Source organism: Tamandua tetradactyla, chromosome 3 (assembly GCF_023851605.1).
Source record: "Tamandua tetradactyla isolate mTamTet1 chromosome 3, mTamTet1.pri, whole genome shotgun sequence".
Classification (NCBI taxonomy): Eukaryota; Metazoa; Chordata; class Mammalia; order Pilosa; family Myrmecophagidae; genus Tamandua; species Tamandua tetradactyla.
This window is the reverse complement of record NC_135329.1, coordinates 104,324,818-104,340,315: the sequence shown is the minus strand read 5'-3', so window position 1 is coordinate 104,340,315 and position 15,498 is coordinate 104,324,818. Positions and strand designations below refer to the sequence as shown.

The window sequence follows — 15,498 nt, the reverse complement described above, 5'->3', positions numbered from 1 at the left end:
TAAATTTTGTTGCAAGAAGCAGTGAAGAGCAGCAGGGTGTGAACAATTTGGGGTAGAGAATAACATGAAGAAAAAGGCCTTTGGCAAAACTGGTCAGATGGTAGTATACCAAAGGGCCCGGAATGGAGGCTGTTTGAGAGTAAAAGGACATGCAGGAATCCAGAGCTTGGATTTTGATGGTGGTAGGAGTGAGATTGTAATGAGGATTCCAAAACATTTCAGAGGAAGGTGAATCAGGACTTGGTGGCTGTTCAGATAAAAGAGTCAATGGTGAAGGATGATAGGATTTCATGGTTTTGAGTCTGAATAATGGAAGAAATTATAACAAAAGTTGTGAGAGGGGAAGAGATGAGGAAGTTGACGAGGATCCCCTTACAGCTAAGGAGAATATGGAATTGGATGTACAAGTTGAAAATTATTACAAGGTTGATAGTTATAGTCATGAAAAAATATTAGGGGGCTGAGGAAAAGTTTTTGAAAATGCTCTTGGAGAAAGAACACAGAATATGCACAGCATTAAGCCTAGCACATAACTGGAAAGAAGGGATGAGAAGATGGCCCAAGGTAAGAGAAGAACCAAGAAAACAAAGTCTAAGTAAGTGTTAGTTTCAGCAAGGAGGGATTAGTGAATATTTCAAATACTCAGATATGACAATGAGGATGAGCTCATTAGATCTGATAATGAGAAGGTCATGGTTAATTTCAAGAGGACAATTTCTAGAGAGGAGTGGGTCAAATGGTTTTAGGAAATAATGAGTGTTGGGGTAGGGCTTGGCCATTTTAGAGAAATTTGGCAGGGACAGGAAGAAAAATTGGCAGATAGAAACGGTAACCAGGTCAGGGAAAGGATTTTGAAGTGAGGAGAGATTTCTGCCTATTTTGAAGACAAGAGAAAGAGCCTCTAGTAGGTGAGAGGTTTTAATTTTGAAATGATGTAAGGTGACTTCTTTTAAAAATTATTTAATTTTTATTTCTATTTCACCTGGCTGTTCTTGGTGGCCATTCTGCTTTCAGAATTATCAAAGGGTAGCTAATCTAACCAAAGAATGACTTTGGAATAGACCACTGCAGCTAACTATTGAATGACTGACTAGTTCATTGGTTCACTGATTGATGTAGTTCCAAAAGCTTGATTTCTTGAAGAAACAAACTAAAATACAATAGTACTAACTGATCAATTTTCTTTATGCTCATTCAAGAGTACCCCAAATGAGATTATTTTATATTCACTAGAAGCACTAAATCTTTTTCTAATATAATGTCTATGTTTTAAAGTCTGTTCAATTCTGGATTCGAATGCCTCCAAATTTTAAAGGTAAATTAAATATTCATTAAAGTACAATAAATTGTACACCTAGAATATGTGAATTTTACTATTTTTGAATTATAACTCAAATGAACTAAGTACAATGAAAAAGTAGGGTCTAATTTTTTAAAAATCACAATAGCTATCATTTTTGAACTTTTTAAAAGTAACATTTTGGAATACTCACATTGTGCCAGACACTTTATTTCACTCAGTTGTCCCAAAGAGTTAGGTATTGCTGTTATCCCTGTTCTACATATAGAAAAGAGTTTATTACCTGCCCAAGATCACACAGCTAAAAATGGGAGTCTGATCTCAACTCAAATCTGTCTGACAGTTAGAGGTTGGATTTCCATCTTTGAAACTTGCATTTTCAGTCAAATAGATCTAGTTGGCTGGCATATTACCAGGGGCTGCTTCTAATGTGTTTTTCCTTTCTTAGGGACCAGCACGAGCGGCCTTCTGCTCTTGAGCTCCTGAAGCACTCCTTCTTGAAAAGAAGTCACTGAACACACATCAAGACTTTCTTCCCAGTTCCACTATAGATATTTTGTTATTGCTTACTGGTGGGGAATGACAGTTAAGGGAAATTTGTATTCCTATTGGAACTTAGATCTAATTCAACTTAACCAGACACTGCAGAGTCATTAATTTAAAGTTTTAGCTACATATTAGTCTCCTTAGGCTTCAGGCAAGAAGTACAAGAGGAGAAAATTTCCTTAAACCTATCCCAGTGTTTAAAGTTTTGACTGTTCAGGAAACACATTCTCTATTGCTTTATATAATCATTTCCTTTTATATTTGACCTATACCTATCAATTTTAATGTCATTAGGTTGAAATAAATTGTAAAAACATATTTTCTTGAAAAGGAGACTAGAAGGTAAGAAGTTAAAAGGGGTAGAGAGAAACTAGTCACAGCTTATTTTGGTGGCAATTTTTAATTTGCAGATTCTAGGAGCCTCCAGGTTGAACATGAGCTAGCCAAGGGCCAAGAGAGGGACATGGCATTTCAACATCAAAGGATCCCCCTACATACAAGAAAGAAGTTGGGCTATTCTTAAATTGGGCTCCATAAACCTCAGGCTCCTTTCCCTGTAGTTTAGAGAGTTTGATTTGAGGTTTTCACCTATTTGCAGAGTGAATTAGTTCATGACTGCATCAAATTGCCTAAGCCTAAACCAGCTGGTAAAACAAAAGCTAACTGTGATAAGGGGTCAGCCTATAAACTTTTTCAGACAACTTTGTTCACTTCAGTGGAATGAAGAATATCCCAGCTGAGGTCACTTTTCAAACACTTTCCTTTATTTTCAGAACACTGGTGAACATCCCAAATGTGGGCATGGATAGAGACTTAGAATTATTCCAAGCCCTTTTGTTTTAAGTCTGTGAACTTAATTTTTTAAAAAAATTAAAAAAGAAGTTGTGGTTTACAGAAAAATCATGCATAAAATAGAGGATTCCCATATACCACCCTATTATTAACACCTTGCATTACTGTGGTACATTTGTTACAATTCATGAAAGAACATTTAACAATAGTTCATGGTTTAACTTAGGGTTCACTGTTTGTGTTGTACAGTTCCAAGGGTTAAAAAAAAAAACTATTCTGGTACATATACACAATCTAAAATTTCCACTTTTAACACCATTCAAATATTTCGAATGTTAATTACATTCAAAATATATAATTTAATGCTGTTAATTATATTCACAATGTAAAAGTTTGTCCATTAACAAAACTTTCCAATCATTCTGAATAGAAAATCTGTACATTTTGAGCATTAACTCCCTATTTGCTACTCTCACTTCATCCCCTAGTAACCTATATTCTAGATTTTGACTCTATGAGTTTGCTTATGCTATTTATTTCATATCAGTAAAATCATACTATATTTGTCCTTTTGTGTCTGGCTTATTTCACTCAATATGATGTCTTCAAGGTGCCTTCGTGTCGTCAAATGCATCAGAATGTCATTCCATTCCTTTCTAATAGTTAAATAATTTTCCATTGTGTATCTATGCCACATTTTGTTTATCCATTCAAATGGCTGATGGACATTTGGGTTGCTTTGATTTTCTGGCAATTGTGAAAATGTAACTATGAACAAGGGTATGCAAATATCTGTTTGTGTCCCTGGGTTCAGTTCTTTTGGGTATATACTTAGAAGTGAGATATTGGGCGTCATATACTAATTCTATAATTAACTCTCTGAGGAACTGCCAAACTGTCTTCCACAGAGGCTGCACCATTTTATAGTCCAATTAGCAATTAAAGAGTTTTCCTATTTCTCCACATCCTCTACACTTGTAAATTTATTTTTAAAATAGTAGTCATTCTAGTATGTGTAAAATGGTATTTTGTGTTTTAATTTGCAATTCCCCAATGGCTAATGATGTTGAGCAACTTTTCATGTACTTTTTTAACCATTTGTGTATTTTCTTCGGAGGTATGTCTGTTTGAATCTTTTGCCCATTTTTAAATTGGATTGTCTTTTTGTTGTTGAGTTGAAGGATTTCTTTATATATTCAGGATATTAAGCCCTTATTGGATATATGGTTTCCAAATATTTCCTCCCATTGTCTAGCTTATTGTTATACTTTCATGATAAAGTCCTCTGAAGCACTAAAGTTTTAATTTTGATGAATTCTCATTTATCCACTTTTGTTGTTGCTTGCTCTTTGGATGAAAGCCTACGAAACCATTGCCTAACACAAGGTTCTGAAAATGCTTCCCTATATTTTCTTCTAGGAGTTTTATAGTTCTAGTTTTTATAATTAGGTCTTTGATACATTTGGAATTGGTTTCTTTGTATATGTGTGAGGTAGGAGTCCACCTTCATTCTCTTGCATATGGAGATCCAGTTTTCCAGTTCCATTTGTTCCAGTTTTCCAGTTCCATTTGTTCTTTCCCAATTGAATGGTCTTTGTCCCCCTGGAAAGAATCCTCATAAATGTGAGGATTTCCGAATTCTCAATTTAATTCCATTGATTAATATTTGTCTTTGTGCCAGTATCATGCTGTTTTGATTACTATGGCATGGCTTGATAATAACTTCTTCAAAGGCAATTTTATTGAGATATATTCACATACCATATAATTATCCAAGCTGTACAATCAGTGGTTCATAGTATTAACATATATTTATGCATTTATCACCACAATCATTTTTAACATTTTTATTGAGAAATCTTCACATACATACAGCCCATATATGGTATACAATCAATGGCTCAAAATATCATCACATAGTTGTATATTCATCACCATGATCATTTTTAGAACATTTACATCACTCCAGAAAAAGAAAGAAAAAAAAACCACACATCCCTTCCCTCTCATTGACCACTAGTATTTCAATATACCCAATTTTTTATACTTTACCCTCCCCCAATATTTATTTTTATCCTTGTATTTTTTTACTCATCTATACCCTGGATAAAAAGAGCATCAGACATAAGGTTTTCACAATCACATGGTTACATTGCAAAAGCTTGTTACACAGTTGTTTTCAAGAGTCAAGGTTACTGGAACATAGCTCAACAGTTTCAGGTATTTCCCCTTTCAGCCTCTCCAATATACCATAAACTAAAAAGGGATATCTATATAATGCATAAGAATAACCTCCAGGATAGCCTCTCAACTCTGTTTGAAACCTCTCAGCCACTCAAACTTTGTCTCATTTCTCTTCCCCCTTTTGGTCAAGAAGGCTTTCTCAATCCCATGATGCCAGGTCCTGGTTCATCCCAGGAGTCCTGTCCCACATTGCCAGGGAGATTTATACCCTTGGGAGTCATGTCCTATGTAGGGGTGAGAGCAGTGAGTTTACCCGTGGAGTTGGCTTAGAGAGAAAGGCCACATCTGAGCAACAAAAGATGTTCTCTGGGGGGTGACTCTAAGCCTAGAGTCTAACCAAGAGGTTCTCTGGAGGTGACTGAAGCCTAATTTTAAGTAGGCTTAGCCTATCTTTTGCAGGAATAACTTTCATAGGGGTGAACCCCAAGATGGAGGGCTCAGCCTATTGAATTGGTTGTTCCCACTGCTTGCGAGAATATCAAGAATTTCCCAGATGGGGAAGTTTAATATTTCCTCCTTTCTTCCCAGTCCTCAAAGGGGACCTTGCAGATACATCTTTATTCTAACTGGACAAACCAAGAAGATCTCATGCCCTATTCAAGATTCCATGTAATCATGGTGTCCTAATAAACTGATTATACGAGTCAAATTAGATAATGCACTACCCAAAATATAAATTTTGCACCACACAAAGATCCCTTCCTTCGGTCTCATGCAGAAGTTGAAGTTTTAAAATATGGACCATATCATCCTTTACCCTGTATTCTGATTCACCTTAGTCCTACCCAAATCAGTTCCATTCATATCTGTAGTCGAAGTCTGATCACTTTTTCAGCTTTCTAAACAGTTGCTGTATGGGGTAATGCTGACTTTCATAGCGTCAGTGCTCCAACTCAGTTTCAGATGTCACAAATATACACCAAATTTCAGGGAATGACCAAGTTATATGCAAATAGCTAAATCCTAAGTATCTCAGGATTTAGACATTACAATTACAACTCCAGAATAGTTGTGACTGCTGAAGAGTTTACAATCTAAGACCCTTACAATAGGCTGCAAACTGATATGATAATCCATGCCCTTGACTTCAATTCTCTCAGTTAGTATGCTATGCTTAGTTCATATGAATGAGGTATGAAAATATTTCTTTTGTTTCTGACATTTCATTCAATATACTGTCTTTAAGGTTCATTCACCTAGTTGCATGCCTCACAAATTCATTTCTTCTTGCAGCCATTCAGTAGTCCCACCGTATGTATACATCACAGTTCCCCCTTCCTTTCCTCAATTACTGTACCCTAAGGACACCTCCATCCACTGTGAATCACAAACACTGCTGCCATAAATACTAGTGTGCAAATGTCCATTCATGTACCCATTCTCAGTTCCTCCAAGTATTTACCTAGCAATGGGATTGCAGAATCATATGGTAGAACCACCACACTGCCCTCCAGAGGGGCTGCACCTCTCAGCTTCCCTACCAATAGTGAATAGGGACATCTCTTTCTCTGCATTTTCTTTCACACTGTATACATCATACAATCCAACCTAAGTAAATAGCCATGCCTTCACTACCATAATCTACATGAAGACATTTCTTTTTCTTCCACAAAGAATCCATACCTCTCCCCTGTATCCCCCAGCTTGCTGACATTTAGTTTTGGCATAATGCCTCTGTTACATTTAGTGGAAGCTTATTACAATGTTATTGTTGACTATAGACCCTAGCTTGCATTGATTGTACTTTTTCCTGTATACCATCCATTTTCAACACCTTGTAATGTTGACATTCATTTGTTCTCCCTCTGAAAAAGTTTATATATATATATTTAATCACGATCATTGTCCACTCTAGGCATTCCTAAGTTATATCATCTCAGTATTTATCCTCTACCTTTTCTTCTTGTTTCATACATACCCCCAGCCCTTCTCCCTCAACCACACTCACATTCAGCTTCATTCATTATAGTGTTGTACTACCATCACATTGTACTGTGCTTTCAATTTCTGAATTTTTGCAATCAGTCCTGTTGCACAACTGGTATTCACTCAGCACAAAATGCCCAATCTCTACCTTATTTCTATCTCCTGATAACCTGTGTTCTTAACATTAACTCTCAAAGTTCACTCATTAATGTTAGTTCATATTAGTGAGACCATACAGTATTTGTCCTTTTGTTTCTGGCTGTTTTCACTCAACAGTGTCCTCAAGTTTCATCCACACTGTTGGATGCTTCATGACTGTATTCTTTCAGCTGTATAATATTCCATCGTATGTATATACCACAGTTTATCGACTTTTTCCTTGATGGACATTTGGGCTGTTTCCATCTCTTGGCAATCATGAATAATACTGCTACAAATATCAGTGTGAAAATGTTTTTGTCTGTCTTCAGTTCCTCTGAATATATACCTAGTAATGGGGTTGCTGGATCATACAGCAAATCTATACTTAGCTTCCTGAGGAACGCTATACTGCCCTCCAGAGTAGTTGCACCATTCTACATTCCCACAATGAGTGTGTCTCCTTCTCCACATCCTGTTTAGCACCTGTAGTTTTCTGTTTTATATACATACATATATATATATAATGGTCATTCTAGGTCTGAGATGAGATATATGTACATATATATATATATTTATATATATAATGGTCATTCTAGTAGGTCTGAGATGATATCTCATCATGGTTTTGATTTGTTTCCCTAATAGCCAGTGAAGCATCTTTTCATGTGCTTTTTAGCCATTTGTTATTTCCTTGTCTGAAAAGTGTCTGTTCATATCTTTTGCCATTTTTTAATTGGGTGTTTCTTTTTGTTGTTGAGTTGAAGAATTCCTTTATATATTCCGGATACTAACCCCCCTTTTTTTTTTTTAATTTTTATTTTATTTTTTCACATGGGCAGGCACTGGGAATCGAATTCAGGTCCTCTGGCATGGCAGGCAAGCATTCCTGCCTGCCGAGCCACTGTGGCCCGCCCTAAACCCTTTTCTGATATGTGGTTTCCAAATATTGTCTCCTATTAGGTAGGCTGCCTTTTCACTTGTCTGACAAAGTTTTTTGATGCACAAAAGTGTTTAATTTTGAGATCACATTTAATGATTTCTTTTTTTCATTGCTCATGCTTTGAGTGTAAAGTCTAGGAAACCACCTCCTATTATCAGATTTATAAGATGTTTCCCTACATTTTCTTCTAGACGTTTTATGATCTTACCTCTACTGTTTAGGTCTTTGATTCATTTTGAGTTAATGTTTGTATGAGACATGAGATAGGGGCCCTCCTTCATTCTTTTCAATATGGATGTCCAGTTCTCCAAGCACAATTTATTGAAGAGGCTAGTCTGTCCCAGTTGAGTTCACTTGACCACCTTATCAAAGATCAACTGTCCTTAGATGATAGGGTCTATTTTTGAACATTCAATTAGATTCTGTTGAGCAGTATATCTATCTTTATGTGAGTATCATGCTATATTGACCATTGTACTTTCATAATATGCTTTAAAGTCAGGTAATGTGAGACCTCCCACATAATTTTTCTTTCTCCAGATATTTTTAGTTATTCGGGGCACTTGGCCCTTCCAAATAAATTTGATTACTGGTTTTTCTATTTCTGCAAAGCAAGTTGTTGGGATTTCAATTGGTATTGCATTGAATCTATAAATCATTTAGGGTAGATAGGACATCTTAACTACATTTAACCTTCCAGTCGATGAGGACGGTATGTCCTAGGTCTTCTTTGATTTTTTTTTAAAGTAATTTCTTGTAAGTTTCTGTTTACAGGTCTTTTGTGGCCTTGGTTAAATTTATTCCTAAATATTTGATTCTTTTGGCTACTATTGTAAATGGAGTTTTTTTCTTGACTTCCTCCTCAGATTGTTCATCACTATGTATAGAAACATTACTGATTTTTGGGTGTTGATCTTGTAGCCTGACACTCTGATCTGGATGCCTTTTATTTCTTTTTCTTGCCTAAATGCTTTAGCTAGAACTTCCAGCACAATACTGAATAACAATGGTGACAGTGGACATCCTTGTTTTCCTAATCTTAGAGGGAAAGCTTTCACCATTAAGGATGATAACTGTGGGTTTTCCATATATTCCCTTTATCACATTGAGGAAGTTCACTTCTATTCCTATCCTTTAACGTGTCTTCTTCAAGAAAAGATGTTGAATTTTGTCAAATGCATTTTTTTTCCCCAGCAATCGAGCATGTTCATGTGATTGGTTTGTTAAAGTTGATAATAACTTTTAATATTAAGAAATGTGAGACCTCAAACTTTGTTCTCTTTATCAAAATGCTTTTGTCTATTCTGGGTCCATTACCTTTCTATATAAATTTGATGGTTAGCTTTTCCATTTCTCCAAAGAAATTGTTGGAATTTTTATTGGTATTGCATTCACTCTGTAAATCCCTTTGGGTAGAACTGATATCTTAACAATATTCAGCCTTCCAATCCATGAACATAGAATGTCCTTCCATTTATTTAGGTCTTCTTTGATTTATTTTAGCAATGTCTTATATTTTTCTGCTTATGTCCTTTACATCCTCATAATTAACCCTAGATCTGATACTCAGTTGCTTTCGAAAATGGCAGTTTTTTCTTGACTTCTTCGATTGTTCATTACTAGTGTATAGAACACTACTGATTCTTGAGGGCTGATCTTGTACCCATCAATTTCCTGAACTCATTTATTAGTTATAAGAACTTTGTTGTGGATTTTCAGTATATAGGATCATGTCATCTGCAAGTGGGGAAAGTTTTCCTTCTTCCTTTCTGATTTGAACGCCTTTTCTTTCTCTTGCCTAACTGTTCTGGCTAGAACTTCCAGTACAATGTTGAATAACAGTGGTGACAGTGGGTATCTTTGTCTTGTTCCTGATCTTAGAGGGAAAGCTTTCAGTCTTTAGCCATTGAATATGATGCTACCTGTGGATTTTTTATATACACTCTTCATGTTGAGGAAGTTTCCTTTTATTTATAGCTTTATCAGTGTTTTTACCAAGAAGAGGTACTGGATTTTGTCAAATGCCTTTTCTGCATCAATTGAGATGTCACATATTTTTTTCCCTTCATTCTGTTAATGTGGTGTATTACTTTAACTGATTTCTTATACTCTACTACCCTTGCATACCTTGGGATAAATCTCACTCGATGTGTGTGCTAGTTTGCTAGCTGCCAGAATGCAAAACACCAGACACGGATTGGCTTTCAATAAAAGGGGATTTATTTAGTTAATGTACAGTTCTTCAGAGAAAAGGCAGCTAACTTTCGACTGAGGTTCTTTCTTGTGTGGGAAGACACTTGGTGATCTCTGCTGGCCTTCTCTACAGGTCTCTGGGTTCCAAAAATTTTACCTGGGGTGATTCCTTCCTGCATTTCCAAAGGCCTGGGTTGAGCTGTGAGTGCTGAAACGAGGTATGCTGAGATGCTTTAACTGTGCTATGTTGAGCTCTCTTATTTAAGCACCAGCCAACTAAATCAATAATCATTCATTGAAGTCGGCACACCTCCTAGCCAATTGCAGATGTACTCAGCAACAGATGAGGTTCACATGCCATTGGCTCATGTTCATAGCAATAGAACTAGGCACTTTCACCTAGCCAAGTTTACACCTGAACCTAACACCACAATGTGTATAATTCTTTAATGTGCTGTTGGATTAAGTTTGCTATTATTTTGTTGAGGATTTTTTGCATCTATATTCATAGGTAATACTGGTCTATAATTTTCCTTTTTTTTTTGTATCAGTATCTGGCTTTGGTATGGGGATAATCTTGGCCTCATAGAACAAATTAGGGAGTGCTCTTTTTTGGGAAGAGTTTGAGGATTGGTGTTAATTCTTCTTGACATGCCTGGTAAAACTCCTCTGTAAAATCCTCTCGTCCTGGGTTTTCTTTGTTGGGAGGATTTTGATTACTGGTTAAATTTCTTTACTAGTTTCTGATTCGTTGCAATCAAATGCCTTTCTTACTCTATTTTTTCAAGTTTTGAAGTTAGGTTTCTGACTTGACATCTTTCTTCTTTTTTAGTGTACACATATAGAGCTATAAATTTCTCTCTGCGCTGTCTTGCTGCATTCCTTAAGTTTGGTATGTTGTGTTTTCATTTACATTTGCCTCAAGGTATTTCCAAATTTTCCTTGTGATTTCCTCCTTAACGCATTGGTTGTTTAAGCAGTTGTTTTTAATTTCCACATATATGTGAATATTTTTTTTTTTTTTAAATTTCTAGCTTCATTCCATTGTGGTTGGTGAGGATACATTGTATGACTGCAATATTTTTAAATTTATTGAGACTTGTTCTGTTATGTAAGATATGCTCTATCCTGGAGAATGATCCATGTGCATTTGTGAAGAATGTGTATTCTCTTGTTGGGTGAAGTGTTGTACATATGTCTGTTAGGTCTAGTTGATCTAGAGTATCATCCAAGACTTGTACTTACTTGTTCATCTTCTGACCAGATGTTTTATCGAGACTGGTATATTAAAGTCTCCTACAGTCAATGGAGAACCATCTGTATCTCCCTTCTAAATCTCCGTATTTTAGGGGCTCTGCTATTGGGTGCATACATATTTTTCTTTTCTTTTTGCATGGGCAGGCACCAGGAATCAAACCCGGGTCTCTGGCATAGGAGGCGAGAACTCTGCCACTGAGCCACTGTGGCCCATCCTGGGTGCATATTTATCTTTAACTGTCACATCTTCTTGTTGAATCAATCCCTTTATTAGTATATTATGACCATCTTTGTCCTCTTAGTTTTTTGTTTTACTTGATGTATAGCTACCTCAGCACTCTTGGGTACAGCTTGCTTGCATGATGCATATTTTTCCATCTTTCAACATATTTACATCATTGAATTTAAGGCGAATCTCCTGTGAACATTGTAGATTTGGGTTGAACTTTTTATACATTCTATCAATCTCTGCCTTTTGACTGGAGGGTTTAATTCATTTATACTTAATGTCATTACTGATAATGTAGGACTTTCCTTGGCCATTTTGTCCTTGTGAGTCTTATACTTACAGAAGATATGAATATGGACATCTAAGAAGCCCATCGAACAAATGGGATAAACTTAAAGAGAAATACTCCTGTGTTCTCCCTTTATGAATTTTCCCATTCTACCCCTTTGTTGGAACTCCATTCTACTTTCTAAATGGGATGCTGCCCAATACAAGAAAGGCTAGATAAAGCTGTGAGACCTGAATTACATAAAAACATTTTATCAGCAGAATACTTTCCCTTTGTGAGGGCTTTTACATCAATCACATTTAGAAGTACATTTTATTATGTATTGGATCTTCCTCTATGCTGTGAACTCAAAATCAACCAAAGCAATTTTAAACTTCAAAAATAGTCCCAATTCTACAGCATTTCTCTAACTCTTAAACTACTTTAGTCCTATACCCTTTTCTCAGTGACTGCAATTTCTCAGTGACTGAATTAGGAGTTGCCACTGAAAATGAGTTCTGGAATATGGGAACAGACATGCAGTATCCCATCTCAGCTTTATCCATTCCTTCCTGCATGACCACAACAGTGGCTCTGGACCTTTTCAAGTGTAATGATAATCTCATTTAATCTGCTTAATGAATAGCCAGGAGCCTTCAACTCCTACTGGCTCCAGTTTTTAGTCTTCATACTTGTTGCACTCTGTTTAAAGCAGCTAGTCAAATGCTGAGATGTGCATTTTAAAAAGCTTTCTGGGTGATTATCCAAGTTTAAAGTTCCTGGTGTAATCAACAGTTAACTACAGCATACTTTGTGTATATTGCTGTACTGTGAAAAATTGAAATAGCAAATAGTCCTGAGGCAAGGCTATTGTCATGACTGCTCAAACTTGTAAAAAATACAAACAAAACCCATGGCTTAATTGGTCACTAAAGTAGATACTTCTTTGGATGATGACCTGAAAACTTGGGCTTGTTTATGCATGGATATTTGTAGGGTCTAAATAAGCCTGGTCTTAACTTTATGGCAATATGATCAAAATCCTCATTAGTGAGGCCCTATATTCTTTCGGGAGATGGTGTTTGGGGGAAAAGGGATAGGCAGACCATAAACTAGAGCTAAAACAAACAAAAATGTTTTTCATTGTGCTGAAAACAGCAAGGGGGGGAAAAGAGAGAGAAAAAAAAATGAACCTGATGACTGTGGTTAAGTGGAATTACAGACTTTGTAGAGTTCTTGAGTATTACCCATCTAATTTATTACATGCTAATAAATAAAGGAGTAAACCCTTACTGATGTCACCAACATGGGATGAAGACAAATTTTTAAAAATGTGATTTAAAACCATTTCACATTTAGGCTTAAAATACATTTTAGAGGAAGTTAACGATTCTTAGTTCTATTTTATGAAAACTATTTCAGTTAATTTTCATTTCCCGTCAAATGGAAACTGCAGGAAAAATATTAGGAGACAGGGTAAGCAGCAGTATTAAAAAGCACTTTATGACAATATTGTTTTCATAGTTAATTCTCCTTTCAGATAGTTCCAGTCATGTTTTTGTTGGGGTGAGACGAGTTTCAACAAGAAAATCCAAAGTACGAATTAGATTGAACAATTTAAAGATAATTCCGCACAGAGTAGGCAAGCAGTGTTAATTCACTCTCGGGTTTTAAGTACCTGGATTTGGCTTTCACCATTGCCTCTAATATCCAAATTCTACCTTCTCAATCAACATTCTTTAATAACATCTTTCCTATATTGCACTCCCTGACCACCCAGACCGTAAAACCTCACAACCCCATGATGGATACCATTTCTGACATTTTGTAGGTAAGGAAATCAAGGCCCAAAGAAGTAATTCATCCAAGGTCATTTAGCTATTAAATGGAAAGGCTGAGAAAGAGGGCAAGTAAATCTGACTTCAGAGCCCATACTCTCTGAGGATGTAGTAACTTAGGCTGAGTCAATTAATTAGAGGCTTCATTTCCCACATTTCCCAGGGACAGAAAAGTTATTTCTGATTCACATTAACAAGACATGTTAGAGCCTGGGGTTTATGTTGTCAATAAGTAAATTTTATTAATAATTCTTTGTATGGAAACAAAGAAGCTGAAATCCAATGACTAATTCATGTCGTATACACATATTCCTGTTATGGATCTTCAATCAGCAAACATCCTGTTCAATTGGGTGTTTTGAGTACATTCAGAAAATGAAATTCCAGTCACTGCTGACAACAAATGAGTACATGTGAAGTTTTTCAAACCAAGTGAAACTGCTTGAAAAACAAATGCACCTTATAATAACAATGTACTCATTGCCTAGCAAAGAAAACCACAAATTAAATTAAACCAATTATTAAACTTAAGTGCCAATACTCAGGGGGGGGGTTTAAGTGAGGTTTCCTCCCCAAACTTGCAAGAAAGTCAACAGCCCTCAGAATTTATTTTTGAGATCACAGCCAATGGGTTAAGTCACCTTTTATGAGAACAGAGTTACTCCTAGCCATGCAAACCTTCAACGTATCTTGCTTATTAACCAACCTACAGAATCTGTGAGAAAGAACAGATACTGGCAAATAACAAAACACAAAAAGGGGAGTCAGAAGGCAAAAACTGGCTGTGCCCAAATCAACACTGTAGAGTTGCATGCATGGCATTCAGAGTCAAAGCACTGAACATTCTAGCCTGTTAAGCTCATATCTACTGTAAAAGATGGATTACTTCAGGCAAACTTTTCTTACAAAATAAGCAACGTACAGCAATCAAATAGCTGTTAGTTCTCAAAATAACACATTAATATTCACAACTTGACACCCTACAAGGACAGGGACAATGCTGCTTTTCCAATGCAAAAACGCGCACATTTCATCTCATGAGCTCGGTTAATGCAAGATTCCCAAGAATGGGATTTCTCGATACTTCATCTGGGTAAATGAAGCAAGATAGTGAATTCGATTCCTTCCCAAGACTGTCTCTTGGGGGAGACTGCCAGCTTTCTGGAATTCTAGAAATAACGATCAAGGATTTTTCATAAGAGGAGTTTCCCAATTTTTCTCAAGTAAGGAGACCTAAAAAAACATCGGAAATTTAAGCAAAGTAGAAGGCAAGAAACATTATCTTTCTGTTTAAATAAAATCTGAGAATAGTGAGATAGTTTGAAAATGAAACTATCTTCCTTTACAGATCTTACTACGTTAAAAAAATTCTCACTCCTCTCCTTAATAAATACAAAAATCCCTGGAATATCTAATCAACCAAGGGTACTTATATAATACGTATTCACGCACATATAAGCAGTTTCAAATTCCTTATTTCAAAGGTTTAAGGAATAAAAATCAGCAATTAAATTCTCAAGTATAAAAAAATGTGCTTGAAATGCTTTTAAGGCAAGGCATTTTTTAACTAACAAAAACAAATTTGGTTCTCTGAAGTAGATCAAAATTAGTCGTTTTTTAGTTCCAAGAGAACAGACAGGCCAAAAAAGTAATACATAATTACAACCTACTGGTATAAAGTAATGTAAGTGGTCCCTCATGACAAGGTAGCAATTTTCTATACATGACTCTGAATATTAAGAACTTTAACCAGAATGAATCTGCATACACAGAGGAAGATCAAGCACATATAACTGTTTTCAAAGAGGAACCTAGAGATAATTA

At 36.0% G+C, this 15,498-nt stretch overlaps 1 protein-coding gene across 1 annotated transcript in view; it reads left to right on the top strand.

Annotated features, from left to right (window-relative positions):
- The window catches only part of MAP3K19 (mitogen-activated protein kinase kinase kinase 19), a 67,772-nt gene extending 64,990 nt beyond the window's left edge, over window positions 1–2,782 (top strand). The window contains exon 12 of the mRNA XM_077153642.1: window positions 1,749–2,782. Within this exon, the coding sequence (XP_077009757.1) occupies window positions 1,749–1,815 (67 nt within the window). The 3' untranslated portion in view covers window positions 1,816–2,782. The remainder of the gene's footprint in view (window positions 1–1,748) is intronic.
- Window positions 2,783–15,498: the final 12,716 nt, after the last annotated feature.